This window comes from Ranitomeya variabilis, chromosome 5 (genome assembly GCF_051348905.1).
Source record: "Ranitomeya variabilis isolate aRanVar5 chromosome 5, aRanVar5.hap1, whole genome shotgun sequence".
In the NCBI taxonomy this organism is placed as follows: Eukaryota; Metazoa; Chordata; class Amphibia; order Anura; family Dendrobatidae; genus Ranitomeya; species Ranitomeya variabilis.
This window is the reverse complement of record NC_135236.1, coordinates 286,431,195-286,444,216: the sequence shown is the minus strand read 5'-3', so window position 1 is coordinate 286,444,216 and position 13,022 is coordinate 286,431,195. Positions and strand designations below refer to the sequence as shown.

Here is a 13,022-nt window from a genome sequence, read left to right as displayed (position 1 = left end):
GAGTACTGAACACAGGAAAAGTCACTAGAGAGGAATGTGGAGAGCATCAGCTCCACCGGGTCAGAGAAGAATTGAGGTGAACAAACTTCTGTTTTGAAATCTTCACCAGCCGGCCACAAGGATGCAGAAGGTATAAACATAGGAACCATCTTCTGCCCGTTATCCAGAAGAAATCGTCCAAGCGGCGGGGATGTTCCTAGGAATGGAATACAGGTAAAGTCGTTGGAGATGTGTGGAGAGATAGTCACCGCTTCCCCATCTTCTGTGACATTAGCACATCTTGACTCGACGACTAAGTGTTTACTGGTATAGTCGCTGGAGATGTGTGGAGACATAGTCACAGTTTCCCCATCTTCGGTGACGTCAGCACAGCTTGACTCGACGACTAGCAGACCAGCAGAAGAAGATGTCACTGCTGAGTGTCTTTGACGCATGGGAACCAGACACTTCTCAAGACTGGGTAAGTTCAAACGAAGCACCTTACTGCAACTCTTGACCAGAGCGGGTGGTAGAGTCCTTGGCTTAGAATGACCCATGGGCATAACAGACAGCATATGGAAAACAAACTTCTTCGTGTATAAGGCTCCAACTTGGAGCTGTAGTTGTCCTTGCAGGACTAGACTGCTCTTTAGCAGGGTTCGGCCATTATCAGGTAACGCCCACACTGGGTTCTGGAGCTGAAGAACGGAGACCATACACCGACTCCGTATGACAGGCGGCTTAGACACACCAAAGCTCCCAGAAGGCAGAGAAACAGTCATTAACTTAGATGGAGAGGAAGTACTCTCGCCAGGGGCAGCCTCTCCAACTGGCCCAAGGTTTTGGAGCTTAAGATCCCCTGGACAGAGGCCATCCAGGTGTTCCTCACAACCGCAGCGACATTGTATGCCCTTCTTATGGCTGATTTCAGGCTGCTGCTTTACCAGCCCACTCTCATCAACCTTCTTAGGCTTCACACAGGTAGGTGCTTTAACGGGTAGAGGAACAGGAGGGTCACAGACGGTCATGGCTTGACGTGGGGGTTTCTTCACGGGTTTCGCCCGTCTGGAGCGCCTCTCGGATCTGGATGGGGAAGACTTAACAGGAGCAGCAGGACAAGGCTTGTCAAATACTTTACGGAAGGCCACTAGGAAGGCCCCTAGGTTCATGACGATAGGATCCCCTGCTTCCCAGAGGGGAGTTATCCATATTAGAGCATCTTCGGCCAGGTAGGACATGATGTAACCCACCTCGACCCAGTCAGAGGGAAAACAAGCTGCATTCTGCAGGATGTAGCGTAAGCACTGTTTCAGGAACCCCTGACATTCTTCAGGATTCCCATAGAACCTAGGTGGGTCAGCTGGGTAGTGCTCCTCCTCATAGGCCTGAAGTTGCTTGAAGAGAGCATTAGAGACTATAATTGGGTCAGAGGTCTCTTCAATCTGAACCACCCTTGGTGGAACAAATTTTTCAGGTTGCTCATACGGGCAGGAAAAAAGTTCATCATGCTCTGCGAGCGGTAGGACATGGGATACAGCGGAGGCCATGGCCTGTGCAAACTGTCAAACTGTCATGCTCGCGCCCAGACTGGTTGGCGCGGGCGTGCGGGGGAGTGGTCCCACTGGACCACAGACCAAACTTCCCTGGAAGGGGCGTAACTAAGTAGCTTCCTAGGTGTTCGCTGGAGCCTCTGATGGTGAGGTCAGACTTATACAATAGGAAGCTACCAGGTACCACTCCAGGGTGGAGTCTGGTTGTGGCTGCTGATCCCACCGGGGAACGGAACATAGACAAGCAAGCGGGCACGGCTGGCACATAGGCAGGCAGACGGGTACAACAGGAACACTGTCAGGCGGGCACGGCTGGCTCTCTGGTAGGCAGGCGGGCACGGCTGGCTCTCTGGCAGGACTGGTGGACAAGACTGGTACACTGGAAGAACCGGTAGGGACCGGTCAGCAGGCAGGTAGGTAGAACGGGTAAGAACCTGTACAGACACGAGGACCTAGGAATAAGTGGATAAAGACCGCAAGAGCGGATGCAGAGTGAAAGCACAGGAGCTAGAGCCAAGAGCAGGAGAGGTAGAACCGCAAGGAGCGGAGCCAGGTAGAACCGCAAGGAGCGGAGCCAGGTAGAACCGCAAGGAGCGGAGCCAGGTAGAACCGCAAGGAGCGGAGCCAGGTAGAACCGCAAGGAGCGGAGCCAGGTAGAACCGCAAGGAGCGGAGCCAGGTAGAACCGCAAGGAGCGGAGCCAGGTAGAACCGCAAGGAGCGGAGAGGAGCTGCGGGAGGGGTCTCTGCAGCAAAGCTGAGCAGAGCCACAAAGAATGTGGAGAGAAGCTGCGGCAAGGGATAACTGCAACAGCAGAAGATAAGCTGAGTAGAAAGGAGCAGAAACGCAGAAGTGAGGAGCAGAGGTAAAGTAACAAAGGTTCAGAGCAGGCAGAGCTGCAAGAGTGTGGAGTGAAAGCAGACTGAGAATACAAGGAAAGACAACAGGGAAGGAAGCCAAAGACTAGAAGACCGAGGTAAGACTAAGTACAGACAAGGCAATGGAACAAGACACAAGGACAAAGACACTGGGACCAGGATATTCTGCCTCCTGGTGGGCGGACAACAAGACCAAGGAAATAACACAGAGAATCCTCCAGAGAGGGAGTAACTCAGAGCAAGGCCAGGCAAACTCAGAAGCAAGACACTAACTGAGCTAACACATTGCACAGGCCCAGAACACTGGGTGAAGCTGCACTATATACTGGAGGCCTCTTGGTAATTGGTCAGGAACAGATGCACCTGATTCCTATAAGAACCAGAGAGTTCAGGCACCGCCCCTCTATACACAGAACCATGAAGCATGCAGAGAGCAGAGACACAGAACATGGAGCTGGCAAGAAACAGAAACCACATCATGACCTGGAGCAGTGGGTAAGATAGTGTGAGAGATGCGAGGCCATGACGTGATGCCAGCAGAGTTGTTACATGTTCTCTAGTGCTAGATACAGATAATTAATAATAATAATAATAACCTTTATATAGAGCCAACATATTCCGCAGCGCTTTACAGTTTAACAGTTTCAAACACAACAGTCATAAGTAACAACATTAACAATACAATAATTAAAGCAACATAAGACGACTCTGCTCGTGAGAGCTTACAATCTACAATGAGGTGGGGGAGATACAAAGTACAGGTGTGTATTTACAATGATGTATTTACAATGATGGCCCAGCCATCTCCAGGGGGTGGGGGATAGATGGAAGTAGTGAATGGGATACACACAAACATAAAATGACTTTGATTAGGGAACGTGATAGGCCGCTCTGAACAAATGTGTTTTGAGGGAGCGCCTAAATCTATGCAAATTGTGGATGGTCCTAATATCTTGAGGTAGAGCATTCCAGAGGATTGGCGAAGCACGAGAGAAGTCTTGGAGTCGGGAGTGGGAGGTACGGATTAGTGCAGAGGTTAGTCGAAAGTCGTTTGCAGAGCGCAGTGGTCGGTTAGGTCGATAGAACGAAATGAGGGAGGAGATGTAAGGGGGTGCCGCACTGTGGAGAGCTTTGTGGGTGAGAACAAGTACTTTGAATTGTATCCTGTAATGAATGGGCAGCCAGTGTAATGACTGGCGAAGAGCGGACACGTCTGAATGCCGATTAGCTAGATGGACGACCCTGGCTGCTGCATTAAGGATAGACTGGAGATGGGAAAGTTGAGTGAGGGGGAGGCCAATTAATAGAGAATTGCAGTAGTCCAGGCGAGAGTGGATCAGGGCGACAGTGAGGGTTTTTGCTGTTTCCATAGTTAGAAAAGGGCGGATTCTAGAGATGTTCTTTAGGTGTAAGCGGCAAGAGATTGTATATGGGAGGTGAAGGAGAGATCGGAGTCAAACATAACACCCAGACAGAGCGCCTGCTGCCGGGGTGTTATTATGGTGCCACCCACGAAAAGGGAGATGTTAGATTTAGGGAGATTAGTAGAGGTTGAGTTCTAACTTAGTTCAGTTTTGGAGAGGTTGAGTTTCAGATAGAGATGTTGGAGACTACGGACAGACAGTCACTGGCGTTCTGTAGTACAGCAGGGGTAAGGTCAGGGTATGACGTGTATAGTTGTGTGTCATCAGAAAAAACATACAGTAAAGTAATATATCAAAGGGAAAATCAAAGTGTGTATCATAAATAACCCTTAAAAGTAAATTTTACTAAATATATTTTAAAAATTCCACTTCCCAGTGAAAACAGAAATAGTTGTAACGGACCTACTACGTGCACCTGTCCTGATAGCCTGACCCTACACTTTCCTACTATCCCTTCCTAGCCTGTGGAGGTTGGCACCCTGATAGATGTTTTTGGCGCCCCCACTCCGCGACGGCTATCGCCTGCTAGCCCTATAGAGTTACTAACCAGCTAAAGGCGAGAAAACAAAAAGCAATAAAAGAGATGAAGGAAGGGCAAAAAGAAACTAAGTGCACAACTTATGCTAAATGACCTCCCTTGATAATGTCCCACACAGGACAGTATATAATGTCACTCAACATGCATATTTAGTCATTTAGTCACATGCCTACAGATAATGGGCAATGGTCAGTGTCTATATTAATGCATGGAGCACTGGACTAAAACAAAACAAAAATTTGACAGAAAACAGCCAGTAAAGGAGATACCATCCCCCCAAAGATAACCGAACACTTAGCTGTTAGTCAACAGACGCCCCGACGCGTTTCCCCGTCATACGGTTCCTCAGGGGGCACATACAGATATGATGAACCGGAGGTCAATGATGCAGGTGCCCTGATGCTGGGACAGCCCATTATCTGTAGGCATTTGCTTATCACTCTATTCTATGCGCTGTTAGGCGTAAGGATCCTGGCTGGATGTCTATGCAACTATCTATTACAACTGTAGTTACACTGCCAGCAAGTTGGTCATGCATGGGCTTCAGTAAATCTGGACTGAACCAGGTCATTTGTATTTATGCTTTTTTTTCCCCATGTTTGTTGCATTGTTATATGGGCTCATCTGAGTCATTGTGTGACTAAATGACTAAATATGCATGTTGAGTGACATTATATACTGTCCTGTGTGGGACATTATCAAGGGAGGTCATTTAGCATAAGTTGTGCACTTAGTTTCTTTTTGCCCTTCCTTCATCTCTTTTATTGCTTTTTGTTTTCTCGCCTTTAGCTGGTTAGTAACTCTATAGGGCTAGCAGGCGATAGCCGTCGCGGAGTGGGGGCGCCAAAAACATCTATCAGGGTGCCAACCTCCACAGGCTAGGAAGGGATAGTAGGAAAGTGTAGGGTCAGGCTATCAGGACAGGTGCACGTAGTAGGTCCGTTACAACTATTTCTGTTTTCACTGGGAAGTGGAATTTTTAAAATATATTTAATAAAATTTACTACTTTTAAGGGTTATTTATGATACACACTAGTTGTGTGTCATCGGCACAAAGATGGTACTGAAAGCCGAATCTGCTGACGGTCTGTCCAATTGGGGCAGTGTAGAGAAAGAAGAGAAGAGGGCCAAGGACTGAGCCCCCAGGTACCCCGACAGTGAGATGAAGAGGAGAAGAAGTGGAGCCAGCAAACTGAACACTGAAGGAGCGGTCAGAAAGAAAGGAAGAGATCCAGGAGAGAGCAGTGTCCTTAATGCCTAGTGACTGGAGCCTAGAGAGTAGGAGAAGTTGGTCAACAGTGACGAAAGCTGCAGAAAGGTAGAGAAGAATGAGCAGAGAGTGGTCACTGTTACATTTTGCTGTTAGAAGGTGATTGGTCACTTTGATGAGTGCAGTTTCTGTCGAATGTACCGGGCGGAAGCCAGACTGTGAAGGGTCTACGAGGGAGTGAGTGGAGAGGTAACGGGTAAGGCAGGAGTAGACTATGCGCCCCAAGAGTTTAGAGATGAAGGGGAGGTTGGAGACCGGTCTGCAGTTATTTGTGCAGGATGGGTCGAAGGCGGGTTTCTTTAATAGTGGAGTAATGATAGTGTGTTTGAAGGAGGACGGGAAAATGCCTGAGGAGAGGGAGAGATTAAAGATTGTAGTTAGGCGAGTTGTGACGACTGGAGAGACTGGAGGAGATGAGAGGGAATGCGGTTAGTAGTGCAAGTCGGACGAGAAGAAGAGAGGAGCTTGGAGACTTCTTCTGTGATGGGATCGAATGTGGAAAGTGAGCCAGGGAAATGCAGGGAGGGATGGGAGTCACTGCACTTGGTGGCTGGGAGCGGATTTCCTGACGGATATGGTCTATTTTCTCTATACAGTGGGTGGCCAGTTCATCAGCACAAATGTCTGTGATAGGGGCTTGTGCTTTGGGCCTAAGGAGGAAGTGAAAGGTGTCAAAAAGTTTCTTGGGGTTGTTGGATAGTGAGGAGATCAGGGTGGTGTAGTAGGTCTGTTTGGCGAGGTGAAGGGCAGAGTTATAGGTTTTTAACATTAATTTGAAGTGGGTTAAGTCTTCTGGTGTGCGAGTTTTCCTCCATAAGCATTCAGCACTTCTAGAACATCACTGAAGAAGCAGAGTTTGCGATGTGAGCCAGTACGGTTTCACTCTGTTTGGAGGTTTTGAGGGTGAGGGGCGCTACTTGGTCCAGGGTGCTTCTAAGAGTGCCATTGTAGTGGTGTACACCCAGATCAGAACAGGAAAAAGGGGAGTTTGGGGACAGTGATGAGTGTAAGGAGTCTGAAAGTGTATGAGGGTTAATAGCATGTAGATTTCTGACTGAATGGTAGTTATGAGTGTGCTGGGGTGAGCGAGGATTTTGTGAGCATGAAGGAGAGAATGTTGTGGTCAGAGAGGGAAAGCGGTGAGTTATTTAGGTGGGAGATTGAACAGAGGCGGACAAAGACCAGGTCAAGGGTGTTACCGTCCTTGTGTGTCTCAGAGGTTGAGATCTGTGAGCGGCCGAGAGAAATGGTTAGTGATAGAAGCTGGGATGCAGATGTGGAAGTGGGGCTGTTAATGGGGATGTTGAAGTCTCCCAGGGTAAGGGTTGGGAGTTCTGAGGACAAGAAGTGCGGCAACCAGGCTCAGAAATGGTCCAGGAAGTGGGTGGGTGAGCCTGGGGGACGATATATGACCACTACTCTGAGGGAGAGGGGACGAAAGAGCCTGATGGTGTGGACCTCAAAAGAAGAAAATGAGAGAGTGATGGAACTGGGGGGAAGGGGGCAATGACCTGGAAGGAGCATTGTGGCACAGGAGTATCCCGACTCCACCACCAGGTCTGTTTGTGGGTCTCGGGGAATGGAAGAATTGTAATCCACCATGAAAAATGGCAGCAGGGGAGACAGTGTCTGACTCCTGGATACAGGTTTCAGTGAGGGACAACAGATTTAGAGTTGTTCAGAAAGTAGATGTGCAGGAAAGGAAGCTTGTACATACAGACCGTGGATTCCAAAGGGCACAATTGAAAGAGAGATGAGGAATTGCAAGTAATATTAATAAGGTTAGAATGATTTTGATATGCTGTAGGGTACCGGTTGAGGTTGTGGGATGGAGTACCGGGGTTGCGGGAGATGTCCCCCGAAATCAGGAGTAGGAAGATAAAAAGCAAGAAGTTTTCAAAATTGTACGAAGATTTTTGGTGCAGTGTGTTTGGGCAAGATGGACTGAGGTTTTTCAGGAAGGTGAGAAGTGCATGGGAGAGGCAAGTATAGAGGGGCTGATGTGTACGAGTCGTGATGGAGGGGGGATTGGGCAGTGAATTTGGATGGCTAGGGAACATAGGAGGATAGGAATAAAGCACATGGATAAAAGGGAGAGCAGAGTGTGGGTTTCCTGACTCCTGCCCTGATTAATTGCCATGGAGTAACTGCCCTTTAGCTTGATGCTTAGCTAATGCGATGCTTTGCTGAATGTGTGTGACCCCACACATGTATGCACCCCTAAAAATGAATCTAAAAGCATTGGCGAATTGGAGAGTGTCCAAGACCGCCCTCCATCTAAGCAGCGTTAAATTTGCCAATCCTTGACTGAAGCAAATAGCTGGTGGAAGCGCAAATTAAGAAATATGCCCAATTTGAGAACAGAAGACTGCAGCTGGCAAGTATATTTCTAAGGGCAGGAAATATACATTTGGTGTGAAAAAAAAAAAAAAAGGATATTGGTGCTTCAATGAGGAAATTATCAGCTCGCTGGAGTGTGATGTGCCCAAGATTGGCGTGCACAACACTGATCTTAATGAATAGGCTCCATAATGTTGGTTTGACCAATAAAAAAATTTGATTTTTCTCCATATTATTCGAAACATTTTTTGAACAAAATTACGTTTGCACTACTAATTAGGTACTATGTATTTCTAAAGCAAATAGTGTCACGGGTTTACCGCGACAGAGGAGCAAGAAAACGGATTTCTCATTCTCCTGCATTGATTAGAAGCACTTCGTCGATTAGAAGCACTTCATCTTCATATTAAACAGCGCAGGTTTCTGCTTGCAGTGCAGGGGTTAATCTGATCAGTTGAGAGCTCCTGGAAGCTTTCATGCTTTGATATGCTCAGCTGTTCAATGAGGTCTCTGGCAAGCAGGCATTGACAGTTTGATACTGCCTGGTTCTGGAGGTTTGGTTGCTTGAGGAGGTGTTTGTAGTGTTGTTCTAAAGATGGTTGCTTGGTGTTTTGTCTGTGTGAATATCCTCATCCTCGATTTGTTTTTTCCTTCCTTTAACTTCCTGGTGTTTAACTCTGTTTGTGAGTGCATATTTGTATGATTGGTATTTTCAATTTATCCCTGTAAGTCTTCCTTTGTTAGTCTGGCTTATGTAATCCTATACCCTACAACTCCCCACTTACCTGGATGGAAGAGGAGACAGATAAGGACTGATTCAGGAGTTCAGTAAGACACTTGGCCCTTGGCATCTTCACCATTAGGTAATCTGGGGAGCAGGGGTAGCTAGAGGGCCCCTAGCTTTAGGGATATGGAAGGAGCCCCTAGCCCTGGGATTTATTGCAATTGTGCCGTGACACAGCCAATTCTGATATCAGCACAAGAAATTGCAATGTACAGAAAGAAAATATGTAGCTCTGCCCCCTGTTGGGCTTATAAAGCTTTCTTTTCAAGACAAAGGGCCAGATCACCTGCAGAATTTAAGCCTCCAAACCCACTGAATTAAAGTGGGGTCTGTGGGCCTTTGTCAAGATTTCCACCAATTTGACAGGTAATAGAATGCTACATGTCGTGGTATTTTTCATGTCAAAACATAACAATCTGATGAAGGCTCCAATGCAGGTGTAAGGAGAGCCTAGTTCACAAAAACAATGACAGGTTTCTAAATAAATGTTAGTGTTCTCAGCATCTTACCATGTCCTTACATAACTCCACGCAAATAATTGACTGATTATAGAGGACTGTCGCTTCAATACTCACATGACATGGATGCAAGTTCCCTTGGCATGTACCCATCTGTTCCCATTTGATGCCATGTTGCTGTAGCAAAATGATATCGCCAGAGCTCTCTAAAGAGAGGGTAATCTTCATTTTCTGGGCCTCCGGATTCATCATAGTCAGGATTGTATCCACCAAATACATATAAATTAGTATTATCCGCCACACATCGGTGTCCACTTCTAGCAGGAGGTGATCTGCGACCTGCAAAACAGAGATATCAATATAAAGGTTACAAATAAGGAGAAAGCATGAAAAACAGAAGGTAGACGAACTAGGGGATACCATACCCATAAATAGAAGCCAAAAGAGTGCTATGCTCAATTGGGAGTGAAAATATTGCTTAGCAAAATGAAGGTGAGACAACTATCAGTCCTTAGGTATTTTATTAGAAATAAAGCCATAATTAAGACAGTGTTTATTGATTTAAAAGTACTGTTTTCAGTTCTTAGACTGCATTAAGCCTCACACTTTCATATTTCACATCAGTATTTATGACCAAAAACCAATAATGGATCCTAAAACACAGCGGAATCCTCTCATGTTTTATTCATCGAGCACCAACTTTGTTAAAAAAAAAAAATTGATTAAATACTGAAGAGCACACATGTGTAAGTAATCACAAGCCGGTATAAACCTGGGATAATAGTAAATATATATATATATATATATATATATATATATATATATATATATATATATATATATATATATATATATATATATATATATATATATATATATATATATATATATATTTATTACAGAGCAAAAGTTTGGACACACCTCATTTAAAGATTTTTCTGTATTTTCATGACTATGATAATTGTACATTCACACTGAAGGCATCAAAACTATGAATTAACACATGTGGAATTATATACTTAACAAAAAAGTGTGTAACAACCGAAAAATATGTCTTATATTCTAGGTTCTTCAAAGTAGCCACCTTTTGCTTTGACGACTGCTTTGCACACTCTTGGCATTCTCTTGATGAGCTTCAAGAGGTAGTCACCGGGAATGGTTTTCACTTCACAGGTGTGCCCTAATAAGTGGGATTTCTTGCCTTATAAATGGGGTTGGGACCATCAGTTGTGTTGTGCAGAAGTCTGGTGGATACACAGCTGATAGTCCTACTGAATAGACTGTTAGAATTTGTATTATGGCAAGAAAAAAGCAGCTAAGTAAAGAAAAACGAGTGGCCATCATTACTTTAAGAATTGAAGGTCAGTCAGTCCGAAAAATTGGGAAAACTTTGAAAGTGTCCCCAAGTGCAGTGGCAAAAACCATCAAGCGCTACAAAGAAACTGGCTCACATGAGGACCGCCCCAGGAAAGGAAGACCAAGAGTCACCTCTGCTTCTGAGGATAATTTTACCCGAGTCACCAGCCTCAGAAATCGCAGGTTAACAGCAGCTCAGATTAGAGACCAGGTCAATACCACACAGAGTTCTAGCAGCAGACACATCTCTACAACAACTGTTAAGAGGAGACTTTGTGCAGCAGGCCTTCATTGTAAAATAACTGCTAGGAAACCACTGCTAAGGACAGGCAACAAGCAGAAGAGACTCGTCTGGGCTAAAGAACACAAGGAATGGACAATAGACCAGTGGAAATCTGTGATTTGGTCTGATGAGTCCATATTTGAGATCTTTGGTGTCTTTGTGCAACGCAGAAAAGGTGAACGGATGGACTCTACATGCCTGGTTCCCACCGTGAAACATGGAGGAGGAGGTGTGATGGTGTGGGGATGCTTTGCTGGTGACACTGTTGGGGATTTATCCCAAATTGAAGGCATACTGAACCAGCATGGCTACCACAGCATCTTGCAGCGGCATGCTATTCCATCCGGTTTGCATTTAGTTGGACCATCATTTATTTTTCAACAGGACAATGACCCCAAATACACCTCCAGGCTGTGTAAGGGCTATTTGACCAAGAAGGAGAGTGATGGGTTGCTACGCAAGATGACCTGGCCTCCACAGTCACCAGACCTGAACCCAATCGAGATGGTTTGGGGTGAGCTGGACCGCAGAGTGAAGGCCTTGAACTATCTGATCTCCTAAGTGTGCTCCCCAACCACTAGGACTAGCATCAGTAAATAATATTTTTGAGGGTTTAACCACCCAGGGGACCCCACAGACAAAGTGATTCGGCTCTAGCCACCAGGTCAGGGATTGGATTACTTCTGCTGGAAGGGATAACCGACTATTTAAATGACCGTGTAATCTTTCTTCTGCCTGTAAAATTGTATAGTGTAATCTCCTAGTATGGAATTGAGCCCATAAGTCAGCCGGAATGCATGATGTGAAAGAACCAATAAGGGACATGCCTTATCTTAGGGAAATTATGGGGTTATTAACTACTGATTGTACTTTGTTTCTAATTGTTAATTGTTTAGATTCTGGAAGAAAACATTTCTGGTTTACGGAGTCTAATATAAGACCTAGGAATGTTTGGCGAGTCATTGGAGACAATCTGGATTTTTCCCAATTTATTAACCACCCCAATTCCTGCAGGGATGAAATTATATTAAACAGACGTTGCTGACACTGTGAAGGTGAACTTCCCACCACTAATAGGTCATCTAAGTACGGTATTATGAGGGTGTCTTTTAACCTTAAATATGACTTGACATTAATTTGGTGAAGACTCTCGGAGCCATCGACAGTCCAAAGGGCATTGCTGTATATTGAAAATGATGCATTTGCCCCTTCATCATGATTGCCACATGCAGATATTGCAGATGTTCGATAAAGATTGGTAGATGGTAATACGCATCTTTTAGGTCAAGTACTGCCATAAAGCAATGGGGAAACAGAAGTTTTATAGTGGATCGGATAGACTCCATCTTGAAGGTTTGATTTTCTAAGAAGATATTTAATTTCTTAAGGTTTATTATGGTTCTGTATGACCAGTCTGGTTTCGGGATAAAAAATAAAGGGGAATAAAATCCCTTTCCCTTTTGATGAAACGGGACTTCCACTAATACCCCTTTGGTTAGGAGATTTATTATTTCCTGCTCCAAAGCCTCCTGTTGAGATTGAGATTTTAAAGAAGTCAATAGAAATGAGTCCGTAGGGACTCGGGCAAATTTTAATTTTAGGCCAGAAGTTATGAGGTTAGTTGCCCAAGAGTTGGAGGTTATTGTTTGCCATTGTCTGGAGAAAAAAAAGACAATCTACCACCTACGGGTAGATCTGCTCTAACGGGGTTTGTCTTCTGTTTTAAATGGGCGCTTTCCGAAAAATGCACCTTTTTGTTTGGTGTCTCTACTGACCCAGCGGTCCTGGTTTTTAAAATCCTTTCTTTTATTAAATACGGGCTTCCGGAATGCTCTCCTATAAGATGGAAAATAATTATTAGGGAATCCCTTCTTCCTCTCACCCACTTTAGTTAGGATTTCATCAAATTTGGTACCAAACAGGTACTCACCCTGGCATGGAAGGCCACAATTTAGATTTTGTTTGGGGATCTCCTTTCCAACCTTTTAGCCAAAGAGCCCGGCGTGCTGCGTTAGTCAGGCCTGCTGATTTGGCCGCTAACCGTATGGAGTCAGATGGATCCGCCAAGAAGGCTGTAGCACCTCTGATCAAGGGTATAGAGGAGATCAGTTTATCTCTGGAGAGTCCGCCTCTTAACCCCTCTTCCAGGTCGTTTAACCAGAC

The 13,022-nt window shown here is 45.3% G+C and overlaps 1 protein-coding gene across 4 annotated transcripts in view; it reads right to left on the bottom strand.

Moving 5' to 3' along the window:
* KLHDC10 (kelch domain containing 10) overlaps positions 1–13,022 on the bottom strand; it is a 168,309-nt gene that overhangs the window by 132,696 nt on the left and 22,591 nt on the right. For all 4 annotated transcript variants that reach the window (XM_077264428.1, XM_077264426.1, XM_077264430.1 and 1 more), the window contains one exon: positions 9,338–9,559. In XM_077264428.1, coding sequence (XP_077120543.1) covers positions 9,338–9,559 — 222 coding nt within the window. The remainder of the gene's footprint in view (positions 1–9,337; positions 9,560–13,022) is intronic.